The 20,778-nt window shown below is 34.4% G+C and overlaps 1 protein-coding gene across 11 annotated transcripts; it reads right to left on the reverse strand.

Moving 5' to 3' along the window:
* Nucleotides 308-14,868, reverse strand: LOC109822976 (protein FAR1-RELATED SEQUENCE 5-like). Of its 11 annotated transcripts, XR_002242339.1 has the most exons (6): nucleotides 14,625-14,868; nucleotides 7,791-7,893; nucleotides 3,554-5,409; nucleotides 2,625-2,736; nucleotides 2,059-2,132; nucleotides 878-1,189 (listed from the first exon to the last, which is right to left on the reverse strand). XR_002242339.1 is itself a non-coding variant. In XM_020389268.1 (4 exons), the coding sequence occupies exons 1-3, from the start codon at nucleotides 14,693-14,695 to the stop codon at nucleotides 3,568-3,570; spliced, it is 2,016 nt and encodes a 671-aa protein (XP_020244857.1). In that variant the 5' UTR covers nucleotides 14,696-14,868; the 3' UTR covers nucleotides 308-637; nucleotides 3,554-3,567. The 11 variants fall into 11 exon arrangements, 3 of the variants coding, with proteins under 3 accessions (XP_020244857.1, XP_020244858.1, XP_020244856.1); XR_002242344.1 differs by lacking the exons at nucleotides 878-1,189; nucleotides 2,059-2,132 and adding an exon at nucleotides 309-637 and having other exon boundaries at nucleotides 2,656-2,736; XR_002242342.1 differs by lacking the exons at nucleotides 878-1,189; nucleotides 2,059-2,132 and adding an exon at nucleotides 309-637.

Raw genomic sequence — 20,778 nt, forward strand, 5'->3', positions numbered from 1 at the left:
ATTTGTAGTGAATCACTCCAAAGGGATTTTTGCCTGATAACTGATAAGGGATTAGGCAGACATTCTTAAAAATCTAGATACTTCCATTAACAACTTAAAAATTTGAAGAGCACGCTCATATGTTAAAGGGATTAGGCAGACATTCTTAAAAGTCTAGAAAATGACCGCAATAGGTAGTGCATACACGTAGTTTATGCGGGAAAATAGACAAAATGATACTTCAGAGTATCGGAATTAGCCGAAGGTCATGAAAAAATTAAAAAAACACTATTACATCATTAATTTGTTGATTATTTAACTATGAGCTCACACCATTGAATATATATACACTTAGTTTAGAGGGGAAAATAGACAAATTGGTACTTTAGAAGGAAAATGCTAAGTATACTACAAGAGTTGTGTTATTCTTATACTACTAGACACAAAGAAGTGGGGTCCATAGCAGGACACTTTAGCAATCTACAAGAAAGGATCCCCTTTTTTTTAATTGTAGTATTGAGACATTGACATTCTCCCACAGTAATGACCTTCTACCAAACAGTGAAAGGAAGAAAAAGGTCCAAGCAGGTGGATTAAACTTGCATCTCAACAACTCTATTCTTCTCTTCAACTGAGGGGTAGTTTTGATTCACTGCAACTGGAAGTGCAATGCAAGTGTTAACTGTATGCAAAAGCCTTCAGTGCAACTATAATTGCAATGTAACTGTCAACTGCATGAAAAAGCCTTCATATCCAGATAAAAAAAATCCCAAGATTGAGATACACTAACCACCATATGCATCAAAATTTAAAGAAAGCACGGATTTAGTAACTTATCATTTAAAATTTGGGATGAGACGGACTTATTACATATCATTTTAACTAGGAATATCAAACATTTTCCAAACAAAGGCCATAACCCAGCTTTATTAATGAGCCAAGCCTCACTGGCGGAAAAACTCAAGTCGAGCAAAAGATGTCACTTCTATTTTTTGTGCGCATATATATTCAACAAAAAATTTACAGTATTTACATATGCCTATCAATTTCATCTCAGAGCAGAAACAACTCGAAGGGCTCTCTCCATGGTATAGTTTCTGACATGGGCATCAGCCCTGAGAAAATGAGAAGTGAACATTTTGAGGCAATATATCAGCTCAATATAATAAGAACATTGTGAAGTGACACATCAGCGCTCCGAAATAAAAGCCTGAAAAAAATTGGAATAAAGGCTTCATCGTCATTGTCGTTACAAAATACATTGTTTCAGTAATGTACCCTATAACATGCGTTATATCAGTATAAGTTGAATGTAATAACTTTTTTTGGCTATGTCCAAGACCTGAACTAAGTAAGTATTTGCTTTTGAATTGTTTGTTAGGCCTTGATTGCTTCTTGCTTGATCATGATCGATATCTAGTGACATCATTATACTTGTGATTCTGAATTTATGATTTGTGAAAGTGAATATGAAATTTTGAACAAGATATACATCTTTGTTATGATACCTTCAGACATTTTATTGAGATACTTGTTAGTAAATTAGCGTATCTTCTAACGAAATTAGAATTTTTATCAAGACTTTATTATTTTATTTAGAATCATTTTGCTATTTATTAAAATTATTTTGGATATTTTAATTTTTAAACAAAATAAAACATGTAACCTACTCTGTGTTATGCTATATGTGCTTTTATCTATTGCGAAGTCAACCATTATGTGCTTTAAACTATCAAGAAGTCAAACATTATGTTATACAGTGTCATTATTTCAAACCTGATCACTATACATCATCAAGTGGACACAAATATGCCATGCATCAAATCCATATTGTGAACCAACATACATCATCTGGATTTATCTTGGATGCCGAGGTAAGTTATTAAATTATATCTCAGACAAATCTTCTGTAATAATTTTTTTTCCCTTTGCCATAAGAAATTGCTTATTACCTATGTTTATATGTAAATACTTGCACACAGGTCATACTAAAATTTTCAGGCAAGGCAGCTTCTTCAGGATAGGGAAAAATAGCAAAGATCCAGAAAAAGTAGGTATATAAGATGGAGAACTTATTACTCTTTCAAGTGTATGGTCTAGGGTTTGATTCTGATTCTTCCCATCTGTACTGAATCACTCCAAAGGGATTTTTCCTGATAATTGATTAGGGATTAGGCAGACATTCTTAAAAGTCTAGAAACTGCCATTAGCGACTTAAAAAATTCAAGAGCATGCTCATATGTTGAAGTAGTTCGCAATGGTGAATCCATTTTGGCTCGTGTTAACTCCGTAACTCTTATAACCCAGAATGGTGTCAGTCTAAATATGGTTTCCACAATAAGCCCAAAAATTACTTTTCAAGTATCCTAACATAATAAGTATGTGATATAAACATGTGAGCTAAGTAAATAATGTCACATAGAAACTGAAAATCCATGTCAGGCCATATATCCGAACCCAAACCAGCAGGATTGCTAAGCCATCCGATTATAGCCCAAGACTCACTATGTGAGCAGGCATCACCTAGAGGCCTAAGTTAATAAGTCACCAATTCAAGCATTCCATGACATTCAGATACCAAGTTAATGCGGATCATTTATTATGAAAGTCATGTTTCAGTCGATAGTAAAGGATTAGGGACTCACATCCACGCACCAAGCATAGACAGTGCCTCACCCTGATATGCAGTCTCTGGATTAGCATAATTAAGAAGTTCCGACGGTTGGTGACGCGCGCATATCTGGAGTCAAAGTAATTCTGCAAAAATTTTGAAAGGATGAAGAGTGACATATTGGATCAGGACACAACCTATTCTAAGTTTAGACATTAAGAGGAGAAAAAAAAAGTATATTATAAAGTTGTTATGCATTTCATCTTAATGCTAATCTCAAGCAATCTGTATTCAAATACGTGTAACATAGGATCTGAGTCATTTAAGAAACTGTGAACAGAAGAATCTAGGAGAGTCCGCAATCTTGACTCAGTTTTACTTGAAGAGTGTGCTCATGCAACTAAGATTGGGAGTAGGAGATTACCATATGATGAGCAATTATTACCTAACCAATTACATATCAGGCTAAAATATTTCCCAGTAATGAACACAAATAGAAGAATTTACCTGGGACAAATTTTCAAAACCAACCTATATGGAAATTTAATCCCAGAAAACAACCCCTTTAAAACTTAATTGCAAAAACCGACCTGGTTTCAGCCTTGGCGCTGAAACCAGGTCGGTTTTTGTGAAAAAACTTCGGAAGCTTCAAGGGAGTTGAACTCCAGTGAAGTTTAGTAAAACTGCTAAACTTCACGGGAGTTGAACTCCCGTGAAGTTTCGCAGTTCAAAAAATATATATACGAAACTTCACAGGAATTGAACTCCCGTGAAGTTTAGCAGTTTTACTAAACTTCACGGGAGTTCAACTCCCGTGAAGTTTCGTATAAAAATTTTCAAACACCGACCTGGTTTCAGCTCCAGGGCTGAAACCAGGTCGGTTTTTGAAATTTTTTGCAAAAGTGATCGTTTTTTGAAAATAAATAGTGAAAGGGGTTGGTTTTGAAAATTTGTCAAATTTACCTGACAAAGCTGAGTCATGCTATGAAACCCTTGCACTGAACATGCAAAGCAACTGGAATGTGCACTGACGCAGGTGCACTAGACTTGAGGGAACCATCAGTTGAAGATCCTATCTCAGACTTGGCATCCATTCTCCACCTCTGCAAAAAATACCGTTCTGGAAGTTCTTTGATGTTTCTAACATCAAGTACTTTGATTACATGGCCACATTGAACTCCCATAAACTCAAACTTTTTGCAACTGCAAGCAATGGATACATCAGAGGAATCAAATGTAACATAGTGTTGTTCTTTAAGATTCTCTCCAACACTAATTTTGTATTCACTAATCGTCCCAATCTCACCACAACTATACAACATACAATCCAAGAATATGTCAAACTCTTTCCGGAATATTTCGAATACTGTAGGTGTATACATATTGGCGGCTTGCCTCAACATTTTTGAAGGAGGTATTCTGGGGAAACTTTGAGTGGCATGGAAATCTGCTTGTAGTTCTGCATATCGATGCTCATTTAACATCCTTTCATAATGATTAAAGAAGGACAAGAGATCTAGTTGTAGACTCAAGTACTTCTTTAGTTCAACACACAAGCTTTGACTTTGTAACGTGTTTTTCATGTCGGCACAAAATGTTTGTCGCCCATATGCAGAAGCCCAGTTCTCCCTATCTTCAAATAGCTTCGCCAACCATTCATTGTTTACAAGATCATACTTATTTAACATTGTCCTCCATGAAATTAGAAACTCGTTCTCATCCTGACACTCAAATAGACATCTGCTAAAATCCTTCGTAAAAATTTTTGAACTTTGGAAGATGTGATTAAGTTCTTTGATAGAATTTTGATAAACTTGCCACACACAATGACGGTGACTTGTGCCTGGCCACACGGCAGCCAGTGCTTCTGTCAATGCTGCAGACTGGTCTGTCAGGATTGTCTTTGGTTGTTTTCTGCTCATGGCAATCTTGAAAGTGTTAAACAACCATTTAAAGGTTTCTACAGTCTCATCATATAGCAATGCAGCACCCAAAATAACAGGTTTCTTGTGATGATTCACACCGATAAATGGTGCAAATGGCCTACCATATCCATTTACTTTATAAGTTCCATCCAAACATACCACATCACCAAAGTAGCCAAAGTCTTTCATTGACTTAGCATCTGCCCAGAAAATATTGGTCATCTTGTCATCTTCATCTACCTGTACGGCATAAAAGAAAGACTTATTATTAAGCTGCATACTTTGCATGTATTTTAACACAGCTTCAGCATCTCCCGGATGCATGTCCTTCATTCGTTTTGCTTGAATAGAAACTTTATAATCAATAGGAAGGAAGTTGACATTTTGAAAACCTCCCAATTTCCGGCTTGAAGATTCATTCATCGCCTCCGGTGTTCCAAGATTATCAGATAACCCCCCTTCAGGAGTATCAAACTCAGTTAATATCCTTTGGGACCTTAACAAGTGTGTTGCTGAAGAAGGTGCAGGCTGATGGTTGTGATCAGGAAGAAATTCAGCCACTCGATATGTACCGGTCTTTGTAAGTTTAATGACGAGACGTGCGGGGCATCCTATTCTTGTTTCCGCTCTTGGTTTCTTCACTTCCTTTGCTCCTTTTTTGTCATGGCGAAAGCCTTCTCTGGAGCAAACAAATATTCTTGATCTAGTTACATTTCCAGCTGTTTTACCCGTCCAGCTCTTTCGTACACTAAAACCAACTGCTCCAGCATACTTGTTGTAGAATTCATATGCATTGTCTTCGTTTTCAAATTCCATGCCTACTTCTGGTGCCACGTTTGAACATCCAACCTCTTCCTTTGAAGCATTGAACTCAATTATTTTTCTCAGTTTTCCCTGTTCATTGAAACCTAACATGATTCATGAATTTTAGGAAATCATAACAAATGCAAATAGCAGGAGAGACCGTCAGAAAGTTTGAAGATACCACAGAGAGAAGTTTAATAATGAGACTTAAAGTTAACTTTAGCGTTATTATCCACAAAGCACTAGAATTTACGTGAAAAGAAGCAATCTAGGTTAGTAGTCTTCCACCGTCTCAGTGCCTAGGGAAGGTCATAATAGATAAAGAACTTGGTGCAACTTAGACGGTGATGTCATTTGACAGCTGGTTGTAAAGTTAGTCCGAAGATCATATGGAACCTTCTCCATGTTGAGTTGTGATGCCAAGGAAATACACATGCACATGTGAATCAGGCGTGACCAAAGGAGTGGAGAACTTAGATGAGAACGAATGAGAACGAGGCAGAGAATTATATATATATAGAGAGAGAGAGAGAGAGAGAGAGAGAGAATGCAATGTATGCATCTATATAAAGAAACATTAAGAGAGAAGGTTTAGAACAACCTTTTAATTACTTACCTAAATTATGTACACACTGTTAATATATTACTTAGGACTGAAATATTTCAAACACACCCACAACATCACCTAAGTATTTTCAAAAGAGTCTCATGACACACTTGGCCATTCAACTAAAACAAAATCATTCGTTAAAGATCAAATCTTGTCAAATCAACTACCTACAATTTGAAACCAGGACAGATTTATAGCCATCACCTTCATGATCTTTGCACAATTATTCTTTTCCCAGAAGGTAAAGCTTCTAGGGGGGGAAAATTGTTGAGGTTACAAGGGAAGAAAAAGGTAGTTATTCCAATGGTCACACAGCAATCTCTATATTGGTAACAGTATGACTGAGCCTGATGCGCGTCCTACCATGACATCAGATCGGCTAGGGTAGTGAGATTTTTTATGGGTAGTGTTTATTTATGACAGCATAAATTTCCAGCAGCCAACAAAGGTATCAAAGTAGATATCAGATAGGGGTTTCCTTCATGAATTTTGAACCTGGCTATATCATTTAGAAGTAAACTGATCAGAGATCTTGAAGAGTGTAATGGATATACTTATGGCTTCATATAGATGACCCAGTAAAGACATACCCATGCATTAGTGAATATGAGTTTGGGTTACATTAATCACATAATCTTTCTCTATATTAATATCCAAAGATAACATTCCATGTGGAAATGAGAATTAAACATGAAGAAAGTTAAAGTCATCTCCCTCTAGCCCCATGAATATAGTAATCTAATAGGTTCAAGAAGAGCTATATTTGCCAAGAAAGGGCAATAAAGAAATAAGCTCTGTTCACAGCGGAAACAAATCGACCTGGAAACTTTTTTTTATATTTATTTCCTCGAATCTAAGAAGAAATACCTAGCTGAAAATATCAGCATGTATGGTCACCGCGATAACAAAGGTTTAACTACTCAATCTTATGTTAGCCCAAAATGATAACAAAGCAAAGTCACTAAGGCAGAATGTCTCCATTGAGGAAAGGGAAGAGCACTTAGCATGTAGTGACTGCCACACCTTATGTTTGGTTTGCTAGAGAACCTAAGATCTTTACCACAGAACTTTATGGACTAAATATAAAACATTCTGATAGAACTATAAAAGCTCTTTTTCACTAAGTTCACATACACCTAAACAAACACATGGGCATGCACATAATTCAATAAGAGTTTGATATTCAGTAATTAGTTAGTCAAAGATTTGTTACATAAATACATAAATCTAATGTGACTTCTCCATGTGCATTACACTCCAGTGTGTGAAGGTAATGCACAATTTTGTACATCTAATGGATAAAAAGTTATCCCCCCGCCCCAACTGTGACATGAGATTTGTAGTAGAGCACACACAGAGATGCACCTAGTTCACTACCCACAAGACAAAAAGGATGTCCCACTGACTAAAGAAACCCACCAACATGAAGGTAAACAACCAAACAATGGCCCAGTCTGTGCTTTAAAAGTATATTCTTGCAAGCCTAACGCTACTTATAAAATCTTTTCTGGTTGCAAGGAGATTTCTAACATCCTCCTCTATTTGATTCTTACTTTCAGACTTAGATATACTTGCCACGATTTATACATGACTGGAAGATGTCACGAACTGAAAACCAAACATTACAATGCATATCTTGTGTTAGTAATAGTATAGATAAAAGCAGCCAGATACCTATGGCACCTGGAGCTCACTCATATTAGTCGAGCTCAAGTAGCAGCACAAAATACTCCAGACAGCCATGGGTTGATGGTAATAATGCAATTATCAGGTTCTCAAACTTCCATGAACAAGTGCAAAGAGGAACCATGATATTAATAACATTACTTTTACACTGCATGAAGAAGGAATTAATATTCACCTTTCTCCATGCAATTCCACATGCATTACACAAAGTCCTACGTCCCTCCGGGCCACGACGCATATGGGGAGTGGACTTGGCACTAATTCCACATCGTATGCATCTGCACATATATATATTTTCATGAATGACAAAGTTTTAGTGAAATGTTACATAGAACATACGCGAATAAATGGCAGCATACAGTCCAGTTAAAATATGTGCCTAAGGAATAAAGGTTCTCAATCTTCAAGTAACAAATACATTAGGTATGTCTATGAGTTGAAATTTAAAAGAATGAAGGTCCCTTCAACGTAGGTCAGATGGCCAAGGGCATAGATGTGCACCCGAAGGTCTACAGAACCCTTCATAATTTTGGTACTGGGAAACCCATAGCATTTGATCTGTGTACAAATATATGTTTATACTGACGTAACCATTCAGTTTGTCGTTTCATAAAACAGATTAGGTGTTCCTTTCTATGTTTGTGGCTTGAGATCTTCCCTATGAAGTGTTGATACTGAAGAAATGTGACATCAACCTGAAAATGGTTTAGGCTGCCGTAAGTCCTTCGTGTCCCCTGTTAAACCTTGAAAATGTCTCATACTTGTATTAAAATATGAAATGTCCAAGTAATACTGCTTCAAAGGCTTCTTACATATGCTATGCGCGGAGCCTAAATAAAAGCTACCAGTCTGAATGATGTTAATAATTCAGTGAAAGAACCTTCAGAATTAAAAATAAAGAAATCAGAAAAACTAACAAAAAAAGAACAGTACTTGTTTTACTATACATAGAAAAAGTTAAGGAAAAATGATAATAATGCTGCAGCGTCGATTAATAGCATAATCAATAATTTATGACATCTCCAGGAATGATTTTGAGAATGTTTTATGGAAATGTTGTAAAGATAATTGCAAGATGCATTTTTCCCCCTTTGCAATAAGAATGGTCGGAATATTTGTGGTTTCTTTGTCTTATAAGAACATCATATTCCTCGTATATACTGAAATGGCTTCTCAAAATATATGTAAAAATTCTCGTGAAATACAACTGATTATCATTATGGCATTCATCAGAACAAACGTCAAAAACTTGACATAACATTTCTATGCTGAAGAAATTATTAACAAGAAGAAAGTATGAAACTAATTTACTCTAGTCTGTATATTCTTATTATTTTCAAAAATATAATGCTAATATGCAATTTTCATCAAATTCTGTGGATTTCACTGGACAAGTTCACATCAACCTCCTTCAATTTTCCCAAATTAACTTATGGTCTGTTTGGATTCAAGGATTTAATTTCAAATTCTGGAATAGGACCAATTCTAGTGTTTAGATTCACAAACAGTTGCAATTTCGGATTTCGCCCAATTCCATGTGGGTTTTAAAACATAACTGGATCTCAAATCTCAAATGCAACCATTATTGGTATCATTTCCAATTTGCATGTGATCCCTCAGACTCGAGATTGCGATCTCTCGACTCAGCTGCCTCTAGGCCTCTCGATCCTCTCTTTCTCCACTTCCACAAAAACCTATCCCTAAAGCTAACCCCTCTTTCTCTCTACCTCCTTACATGGATTTTTGAGTCCTAATATCCCATCCGGTGACAATGGCGATCCTCACTGACATCTCGAATCCTAATCTTCCCTCCGGCGACATGGAAGATCATCGGCAACATCGCTAGCTCTAATCTCCCTCCAGCCATCGTGAGCCCTAATCTCTCCTCTGACGTTTACATCGATCCTGAGAGAGATCGTGAGGTCTAATTTCCTTCCATCAATTCGATCGATTTCTCTGTGGAGATCCACTATATTGTTGTTGTTTATTCTATTACAGGTAAACTCATAACATTTTATTGAGGCATTATTGTTGATCTCTGCCTGATGTTAATTTAGTTTTGATACTGTTCATTCTGAAGCTTTGGCAACTATTAAATTATCTGGATTTTTCATATTTTTTCTTTTGTTTAAATCTCCAGTAAAATGAAAATATGATTAGATATCTTTCTATTTATTAAAAATTAGGGTTACTGAATGGGGACTTCTCAAGGAAAAGCTAGATTGTGAATATCATGTAAAATTTCTTTTTCTGGCCGTCAAAGAGTGGAAAATTGGAGATTAGCTTGTCTAAGTATTATATTGTTTTTTTAGGAATTGTATTACTTTTGCTACTAATACTAAGATTATTCACTGGTCTTTTTTATGTCTCTTTCTTCAAAATTTTTGTTATAAGCTAAAGAATCTACAGTTTTTCTTGAGAATTTTTCTTATTTCTCGTTCATAAAGGTATTTCAAGAATTAAAAATTTTCCTCTTTATATCTTCTGTTTGATTGTCAGTATGTACATGTAACCGACTAGAAGTCCATCTGCTTGATGCTCATTACTGTTAAGTTTTCTAAGTTCTATCTATCACATTTTTGACTTTGTGCAAGTTCAAGAGAGGTTTTGAGGTGGACCAAAAAAAGTTGACTGAGCAAATTGAAACCTTAACATATAGTAAGTTCCTTGTTAATACCTACCTACATGCTTTGGTTAATTACTGGTTTTGTTTTGCATATATGTTAGTTATTTGAACTGAATAATGATTAGCCTATTATTTTCATAATACCAACATCGGAGCTGCTAAAACAATGGTCATAAAGTGATGTTTCATATATAAAAAAGCCTCTTTGGTTGAAGCACATAATTTCCAAACAAGTAAAAAAGAATTTGTCTCACATACCACTTTTATCACTTTGCAACATAGGAAAGCTCCAACAAATGTGATGCAAAAATAAGTATTATACTTGAAATTACCTATGATGCACGGATACGGATACGGGACACAGATACGACACGAACACGGATACGGGATACGACAAAATCTAAAAAATAGGATACGGGGATACAGCAAGGAATTTTTTTTAAAATTATTATTATATATAGAAAAATTTATAAAATTCAACTAATAATTTAAAATATGAATATATCACAAAATAACAATCTAAAATATATTATTTGTAACTTTCTCTATCAGATTTATGATAATAATATGTCGCTGGGCTGCTGCTCGAACTCAAAAACCAGAGGAGATAATGATGACAGTGGTGGTGATTGTGCTGGACGGGGAGGAGGAATGAAGGGTGGACTTAAGGAGTCGGAGGAAGGAGGAGTCGGTCGGTAGGATCAGGTCGGAACAACGGAGCGGTCAGCGGGATCGGGTCGGAACAGTGGAGGTGATCGAATCGAACGGGAGTGAGCTGAGAGATTGAGAGAGAGGATTAGGGTTAGGATTAGAGTTTTTTCTTTTTTTTCTTTCGTTTGAGGAAGCTGAGGATCGAATTGAACGGGAGATTTGAGAAATAAGGATGGATTTTTTAATCGAATGGTTCGGGTTGGATTTTAACAACCAAACTCGTAACCCGCAACCTGAATGAATCGGCCTTCGGCGAATCCGAACCGTGTCCGAGCTCCTTTGACCGTATCCGAGCCTAATTTGACCGTTGACCCGTGTCGGACACGGATTGACACATGTCGTGTGTCGTACATGTGTCGTGACGAATCTGTGTCTGATTCGAGTCAGACACGGATTCGTGGCCTCCGGGGCGAATCCGTGCTTCAGAGGAAATTACTATGGCAGTGTCTCTTATGTTGTTCACCTAGTTGTTGAATGAATATCCATATCAAAGCTTGTAGAATCTGGCTATCAAATCCTTTAGCTATTTTGAAAATTTTACGTCCAAGTAGATATAATTTTTCATTAATTCTTCTTAACTCTTGACACACGTTTGTAACCATAGATCATTAAGAAGAAAGCATAAACCATCTTCAGCTTCTTTCTTAATTAATTATTTAAGATGGTTATATATAAAGATTTCTTTTCTCATAGTGAGTACAGTTACTTCACTGGCTTGTTCTGGATGCTTGTTTTGTAAATGAATATTGTCTGTGTTTGCCTTTCCACGTACATATAGTTCTATATGAACCATCCTCAAACCATTTTATGCACTTATGTGTATCGTTCTACCATTCATTAAGTTGGCTTAGGAAGACTCATAATTGGAAGCTTTCATCTTGATAGTTCATTCTGTTCCTTTTTATCTTGGTTTGTAGGACCATAATTTAAAAAAATAGAAGAAAAATATCATGCCTTCATATTTTGTTGGAGGGGAGAAAAGAGATGGACATCCTTCCATAGTTCATGTTTCCCTCATAATTTTTTTTTTTATTGTGGCCTCGCGCCTCGGTTACGACCGAGCGCCTCACACCGCCCCCCCCCCGCTACAAATAAAATTGGAGAGACTCCTCTCTCTTTAATTTTTAGTTAATTTGTGATGTCCCTTCCCTCAACTCACATTCCCCTACTCCCACCTCTCGTACTCTAAAAATATTTGGTTTTATATGTATATTTCAAATTAGAATACTAACTCTTCATACATAATATTTGTTATTAATTTGGTTGAAAGTCATTAGTTGTTTTTATTACCTCAATCAAGAAAGAATTTGTGAGACATTCACTATACTTATTCAAAAGTCAAACTATGCAGATTTAATTCAATTATGTTTTGGAGATCATAATTCTGAGATTTTGTTTTCTTGTCTAACAATTCAAGTTTCTATCTTGCAATAAAAGTAGTTACGTCTTCTGGTAACCTCTACGCAATGTATGTAACATGTTTTTTTTACTATTTTGTTCTATATTTCTAAATGGACAGAAGATATTCCTTCTTATTGTCAATTATTTTGTTGCCTGCTTTTGGAAAAATATGCATATTTGGTAATAAAAAATATTTTACTAGCCCAATTACTCAAGAATTTTATAGTATATGTGGTTTTATTGCTTATCAAAGAGTGGTTCTACCTAATTTATTGNTATTTAGAATTTTAGATTCTAAACTTTTTCCTAAGGTTTAGTGCTTGATACAACACTAAATATTGGATTTTGTTTCTTAGTCTTGTTTATTTATAATATCTGTGCCTTGAGTTTTCTTGGCTATTGGTCTTGTTTGGCACCTAGAAACTTACTGTTGAACTTGCATGTTCAGTATGCGTTATTGAATTAAGACGGTAATTGCTTTCAGCTTGGGGCTAGCTAATTATTAACAGGCCCTTGTACTATAAGGGGTTTTTTTCTCTTATTGTTCCTAAACTTTTATCAGCATTTTTAGATAGTAGCTCGACAGAGTTAAATATAAGGCTTTAAAAAAATCTCTAGTTTCTTTGCTAAGGCAAATGATGCATTAAAATTTGTTCGATTATGCTCCTGACTTTCAGTTCCTTCGAATTCAAAGACCTAAAATGGTATTAGATCCCCTTCCTCATTCATAGTAGTTAAAGTCAAAATAGCTATCATGTTTCTTTGCCATTAGCAGTATACTTATGTTAACTTTGTAGTTATTCCAACACCACCATAAAGGACGACTGTATTTTCTACTCATATGTAATGACCATTCACTCCATTACATAGGAGACAAACATCTGAGATTTGCAGAGATTTGCAGTGGTAAACCAATGTTTATTGTTTTCCATCATGTTCATTACGAGTTGTTCTTCTTCCAAGGCATGAACCACCTCTTGAGATTTGTAGAGATTTTGTAGCGGTAAACCAATGTATATTGTTTTGCATCTTATGAAATGTTCTTCTTTAAAGGCATGAAACCACCTCTTGAGTTCCAGAAAGCATAGACATAAGAAATTCATATATCTATCTTCTTTCGAGTTTTTGTCTCACTATGTTTTTGTGCTTTGCTCATGTTTTCATAGGAAAATTCAAGGAATGAAGGGGAGAGCTCTAGTGGATATGAACTTCCAGATTAAGATGCTCAAGATAGAATTTAGCAGATGTTGGTACTAGCGTTACCCGTTACTGAGATACTCAAGGAGTATTTGGTGAGTACGAACCCACCAAAACCCAATTGCGAAGAGATGTATGCTGAGATATCTAAAATGTCAGGTTTCTTTAGTATCAAGTTTTAGGGGCTATTAAAGATGTTCATAGATGGTACTATGGATGACTTCCAAATGCTAAAGTATCTTCCTGACAATAAGAAGTTGGATTGGATTTTGTTATGTCTTGGAAAGTCAAACTCGACAGTGTAAGGTGATTATAGCTCTTAGATTAAAGCTAAGCAAGAGGAAGAAAGAAGAGAGGATCGAGCCTCTTTATGATCGTCATAATGCAATCTTAAAGATTCCTCTTTGTTTGTTTACGAATTATTTGCCTTGTTCGTTGTATTGCAGAACTTGCTACAGGTTCCCCTTGCTTCTTGATTTCATTGTACAGATGCTAAACTAAGTCTTTTTCTACTTGTATTTGAAGCTCTGCTTGTCGTTGTTATGCCTTGTTTCTTGCACCATGATGATTACTATCAATTGAGATTTGGTTGCTTCTTTTCTTTTCTGTGGGCGTTGTCGAGGGTAAGCTTAGAAATGCGAATATGTTTAACATGTAAATTGAGATTTGGTTGTTTCTTTTTATTGTGAGTGTTGTCGACTCTAATAAATTGAGGGGATAGGGTCCTTGTACTATTGCCGAATTGAAATTCCAATGTTCCCCAAACAATGAATTTGGAATTGAGATTTATAAAGATTCCCAAACAAAAGAATTGGAATTGAAATTAAAATTTTCAAACTCTAGAGCTGAATCCAAACGCAACCTTAAATCATTAAATTCAATAAAATTTGAACAAGGAATCATTTCGAGAAACTGAGCACGAGCAAACCAAGGATTCCCTAGCTTCTATAATAAAAATCCTGACTACTAGAATTTCAGCCCAAAAAGATCAGCCCGATAAGAGACATTTGCAATATTTTCGTATAGAGAAAGGTTTAAATTGCAAAATTATTCTCAATTCAGTTTGAATCTCACCTCAAACCTTCAGTTCCATCGCTTCCGCTGTTGTTCTCAAGCCCTTGGCCGTTCTCCGTCTCGTACTCCATCTTCTGTTCGTTGACGACGTTAATGCGAGTGGTCGACTGAAGTTTTTTTGGGTTTAGGTTTAATTCAATTGTAAGATTTTGGAGGGATTTTATGTAATTAGGGTTTTGTTGAGAGAGAGAAACAACGTGTTCGGGAGATGTGAAGGAAGGGAAAGGAAGATGGTGGAATATTCCTGTTCATTGCTACTATAATTTGCGGTAGAGTGGTGCATCTCCAAAACTTTCTTCAAAATGGGGAAGCAAAAGTCATATTCTCCAACTAATTTTTACATCAACTCCAACAGCTTCCCCATTTTGAAGAATCTCTTTTTTCCTCCAAAAATTTGGAGAATGCTGCAGATTTGGGGAAGCTTCCCCATTTTTTCTCCTTCATCCTTATTTTGGGGAATGAGATGGGGAATCTGTTGGGCCAAAAACCTAACTAAATTCTCTAAAAGTGGGAAATGTGGAAGCTGTTGGAGATGCTCTTAGAGCATCTCCAACAGTTTCTCTAAAATTTTCTCCAAAATGGGGAAGCAAAAGTCATATTCTCCAACTAATTTTTACACCAACTCCAACAGCTTCCCCATTTTGAAGAATCTATTTTTTTCCTCCAAAAATTTGGAGAATGCTGCAGATTTGGGGAAGCTTCCCCATTTTTTCTCCTTCATCCCTATTTTGGGGAATGAGATGGAGAATCTGTTGGACCAAAAACCTAACTAAATTCTCCAAAAGTGAGAAATGGGGAAGCTGTTGGAGATGCTCTTACAACCCCAACCACACCCTCAACCACACCTCCTCTCCCTCTATAGTGCGTTGGACCCCACATCAAATTTTTTAAAAAAATTTGATGTGGGGCCCAATGCACTATAGAGGGAGAGGAGGTGTGGTTGAGATTGTGGTTGAGGGTGTGCCCCTAACATTTCTATTTGCGGTAAGATTTTGGCTTAAATTTTTTTTATCTTTTGGAATAAAACTCCCAAACAATGTGTAAGATTTTGACTTAAATTTTTCTCCATTCTTTTTTTCTATTCTTCTAAATGGAACTCCCAAACAAGATATAAGATTTTGGCTCAAATTTTCTTCATATTCTCCTCTTTTCCCCTCTTAAATGGAACTCTCAAACAATGTTAAAATTAGATTTCTATTCCCCTCCCCTCTCCACCCTCTATCCAAACAGGCCAAAACCCCAACACATGAAGAACTCCATTCAAACATGCCAAAAGCCCAACAGAAGAAGGACGGGAAAGGATCGCCTGAATTGTTCTTGACACCAAATGTGGGCTTGGACTTATTATTCACTGACACGTGAATGTGATACCATTTGTATAGAGTAATGCTAGTATGAAAAATTTATTACTAATTTCTAGAATGTGAATTGCCATGAATATTTAGGCCATAAATATCAAAAAAACCCTGTAACTTTGGATAATTATAACCTCGTATAACTTTTAAAATATCAGAAATTCCTCCTTAAGTTTAAGGGTCATAAAAAGAACACATCTACTTTAAGATATTATCATTCTCCATTTAAAAGAGGGAGTACTAGAAAAACTTTTATTTCCCAAAAATGTCCTTCATCTTTCATGAAATTAACCAATTTACTCTATTATCATAACTCTCAATCTTATTAAATCACATTAATTAAAGGTTTATATTATATTATAACTATTCTTTAGATTATTAAATAAATTATATCTAAGATAATACTTAAATTAATTATCATAATAGTATTAGATTATCAAGTGTATGATGTTTTAATATATTGTAGGAATTATTATTTATGTAATAATGCAACTCCAATTAGATTATAATAGTTCAAGTTTATATTAAACATTAGATTTTTAATAGTATAAGATTATAATTAAACATTAATTTTTTTAGTGCTTATCAGCTGCAAATAATGTGTATATCTCATCTAGAGGGGTTTTAAATAAAAATTAAAATAATTAATTATGTAACTCTAATTAAATTAATAAATTAATCATTATTTAATTAACTTGTTAACAATAACTTGGTGTTTATGTGCGCATATGTAAAGGCATAGATGAAACGTTTTATTCAGACTTTAATAGTTTATAGTGCCTGAGAGACACAAACCAAGATAGAAAATAGTTTACACTTCTCTAATTCTACCTTAAGTAGTCCCCACAAAACTTAGATTTTCTAATGAGTGAAAATTTAATGTCCCACTAATGGAAACATTTCATAAAAAAGAAAATTAGCAGTTTGGAAAGCTTCTTTTCGTGTATTAACATCTTTGACAAGTGAGCTCCTCTTGATACATCAAACAAGTTATCACGAACCCCTCCAACTTCCAGTTGTTTTATTTCACTCCCTATATATTCTTCCCAGGTCCCCCCTCTACCACTCTTCACATAATAAATATTAGGTCAAATCAAATGATTAAAGTGTCTAAGTTCTACTTTTTCCCCCTCTGCTACTCTTCTTGCTCTGCCAATGCAATGAAATTAAAGGAAGACGGGGAGTTCGAATACTGGAAGACTTGCTTCTGCCATTGAGGCAAGCTCGGTATTAGTGGTGAGGTGAATTTGATGAAGGTGGTTGTAGCGAGCTTGGCAATTTCGATAGTAGGGGCCAAAGACGATGTCAGAGGAGGTGGATGAGCTGGGTTCGATGGGCAATTGTAGTTGATTTGATGAAGATGATGGGTCTGACAAAGGAAGTAGTGACAAGTAATTCGATTGAGTAAGGGATGTGGATTTGGAGGTGGTGATGAAGGTTTGGTGGAGAAGGAGGGTGTCAGAGGAGCTCATGATGAAGTTGGGACATGAGTTCCATCCATTCACATTTTTTAGTACTTCTGTGCATGGATAAATGCATTTATATTATCTAAATTAAAGTTTCAGTGTGGTGTGTGTTGTCGTAATTGGAGAAACTCATTTCTTATCCACATCTCTTTGTTTCTTTTTCATCTTATATATTTGGGGTAAATTATGACAAAAAGATTTAGGAAAAAAGATAATTCCACAAAGAGGGAGACTCTTTGTGTGCAATAGTCACCGAGTCTATCCTTTAATGCTAAAAGAACTTTATTGTATCATTTGCTTTAGTATGTATAGTTCTAATTATGCTGATGTGTTTCATATAAAATTTTGAGCTACTTATTCTCTATGGTTCACTGAAGATCCCAATAAAAGGACAACAAGTGTATATATACGCATACATACATAAACTAGATCCCTTCAAAATTGTCACATAACATCCAATCTTATATTTAGTATAGTTAAATATATAATTTTGACCTATAGTATAAAAAGCTTATAATGAAGTTTAGGTATTAATAATTAATGAACTTTATATCTATATTATATTATACATTATACTATAATTATAATTATAATCAAACAAATATGTACACTTAAAATTAATGTATGATATAAATAATTACCATAGTTTGATATCTCTATATTATACTAAATTTTATATCTACAGTGTATTATACATAAAAGAAGAATGTGAAGTTTAGGTATTAATAATTAATGAACTTTATATCTATATTATATTATACATTATACTATAATTATAATTATAATCAACAAATATGTACACTTAAAATTAATGTATGATATAAATAATTATCATAGTTTGATATCTCTATATTATACTAAATTTTATATCTACAGTATATTATACATAAAAGAAAAATGTATACTAAAATATAGTTTAATATGTCTGTATGTAACTATACTATAATATATTTTATAAATTATACTATAACTTTGAATGGTACATTTGTTATAACCCAAAGCATATTGTTATGGACGTGGATTAGGATGCAAAGCCCACTACATGCTTAAATATTTGTATGGCTTTAATGTCTAATAATACATACTAAATGCAATAGGAGTTACATTTTGTTATTAGTTTTTATGTGTTATTCAGTTATTTTGGAATGATATCCAAGAGTCATTTTTTTATTAGTAATGAATTCTGATAGTCTTCATTTGTAGCTATAAATACTCTAAGCATATGATGAAAAAAGTAAATAGTATACAATCTTTAGAGAAAATTGTTATTCCACTTGCTTCTAATTTTTTTCCTTTCAGGAACTACAAATGATGGGGAATTTCGATATAGTACATATCAGGTTTATATAATTCTGCCTTCTCCTGATCCATCATGATAAATATTAGTTGACTTTATTTTGTCGCTTAATTTAATTTCATGTGATTTTTGGGCACTTTAGGGGAATTTTTAGAATCTGTAAGCAAGGAAAGATTACACGGTTTTTATGTGTGTTGCATCTAAATAATTTTATTTTCTTTTACTTCATAACATAAGTTAATTATATGCTCATTCTTGAGAAAAATTTTATAGTCTAAACCAGAGATGAATACTTTGAGAAAAGGTTTGTGAGAAGTTCCAATACTTAACCCCTTAAACTTCCAATTAATAATTTATCAAAAGAAATTTCAACTAATGAATCTTCTAATTGACCTTCTCTCAAAAAAATTCATGATTAGACTTTTCAACTCTCCTTGGCTCCAAATTAATGAATACTTCAATTGATAGTTGGTGTATAAAGTGAAAGAATGTAGGACAGCGCCTATCTATTTTAGTTTTAACCTCCGATTTCTTTAAAAAATTATGAGATTGCAGGTCATGACATTGATCAGAGCTTCACATGCAGGATTGATGATAGTGTTCAGGTACTCATCAATGCAAGGGTGAAGAAGTGACTTACTAGAATCCTTCATCAGGTATAGAAAAACAACAAAGAAATGTAACTATATTGTAGATAAAATATAACTTTAATTGAGTGTCTTCATCATTCATTTGTTCATGGAAATAGTTGAAAACATAATCAAGTTTGTACACAGAAATCAGAAACGTCTTCATCATTCATTTGTTCATGGAAATAGTTGAAAACATAATCAAGTTTGTACACAGAAATCAGAAACTCAAAAGTCTCATAGTTGAAAACATAATCAAGTTTGTACACAGAAATCAGAAACTCAAAAGTCTCAAATTTCCATTCTTCTCTCTCTCATTCGATTACTATTCAGATCCTTCAATGTATCACTGCTCTCTCTACTTTCATCAATGGGCAATCAATTTACAATTTATTATTATCCTTATCATCTTAGATGCAACCCCAAATTAAGTTTTCAGAAAAATATTACACCTTCTCTGCCATCATCTTTTCAAATCTTAACTTTTAGTGCATCGGGAAGGAAACAAATTCAGGAAAGTGATTACCAGTAAAAAAATTTGGGTATGATTTCTGCAAATTTTTAACTTTGATTTTAGTTTTAAAATTTCTTTGTCTATACCCTCTCTTTCTTGATTCTTACATTTCTTTGATGTTGTTCCCTATTATCATATATTTTTTCTTGTTACAAATAGTTGAACCCATGCATACAAGTTGTTTGTTGATATGCTCACGTATATTAGTAATATCCCATTTGTATCCTTAGTTATAACTTCAAATGCTAGAGTTTTAATGAAATGTCACGATATTAGTAATATCCCATTTGTATCCTTAGTTATAACTTCAAATGCTAGAGTTTTAATGAAATGTCACGGATAATGTAGTAAATAATATTCCTCTGAAAAGAAAGAGAAGAGCAAGTTGTTTTCATAGAAGGAGAAGAGGAAGAGGGATATTGGGCAAGCGAGCAAGGGGAAGAACTATGTGGAGGAGGAGAATAGGCTTTTGAGGGATAGTGGGGTGTATTCTGATTTTGATGTGTAATTTATATTAACATTGTTAGGATGTAAGTAGAAAATGGTAAAATTTGTGAGCAATGTTACAGTGGCCTAATGTTATTTTAGTAAAATTTAATCAAATTTGTAGAGTGATATATTTGAGAAAGTGGTATAGAAGGAACTTTCCTGAAAGATATAGGTCACACAGAAATTAGAATATTTCTTCTAAAAGCCTTATTCGATCCGTAAATTAGGTGAAGACTTGCTGGAGTAACACAATCCTATCATATATGATGAAGTTGTACTCACGGTGTGTGAAAATGGAAAAAAGGTTAGTTATTCACTTTGGTACCCTAAAGTTTACCCCTTTTATCAATTTGGTACACTCAATGTACTTTTAATACTTTAATACCTTGAATTTTCTTTTCTAT

This window comes from Asparagus officinalis, chromosome 8, assembly GCF_001876935.1.
Source record: "Asparagus officinalis chromosome 8, Aspof.V1, whole genome shotgun sequence".
Lineage (NCBI taxonomy): Eukaryota > Viridiplantae > Streptophyta > Magnoliopsida > Asparagales > Asparagaceae > Asparagus > Asparagus officinalis.

Coding starts and splice junctions, on each gene's coding strand:
- LOC109822976 (XM_020389268.1), bottom strand. CDS start 14,695: ATGGAGTACGAGACGGAGAACGGCCAAGGGCTTGAGAACAACAGCGGA. Junction 7,894..14,624: donor GATGGAACTGAAGGTTTGAG/GTGAGATTCAAA, acceptor ATATATGTGCAG/ATGCATACGATGTGGAATTA. Junction 5,410..7,790: donor GTGGAATTGCATGGAGAAAG/GTGAATATTAAT, acceptor TTCAATGAACAG/GGAAAACTGAGAAAAATAAT.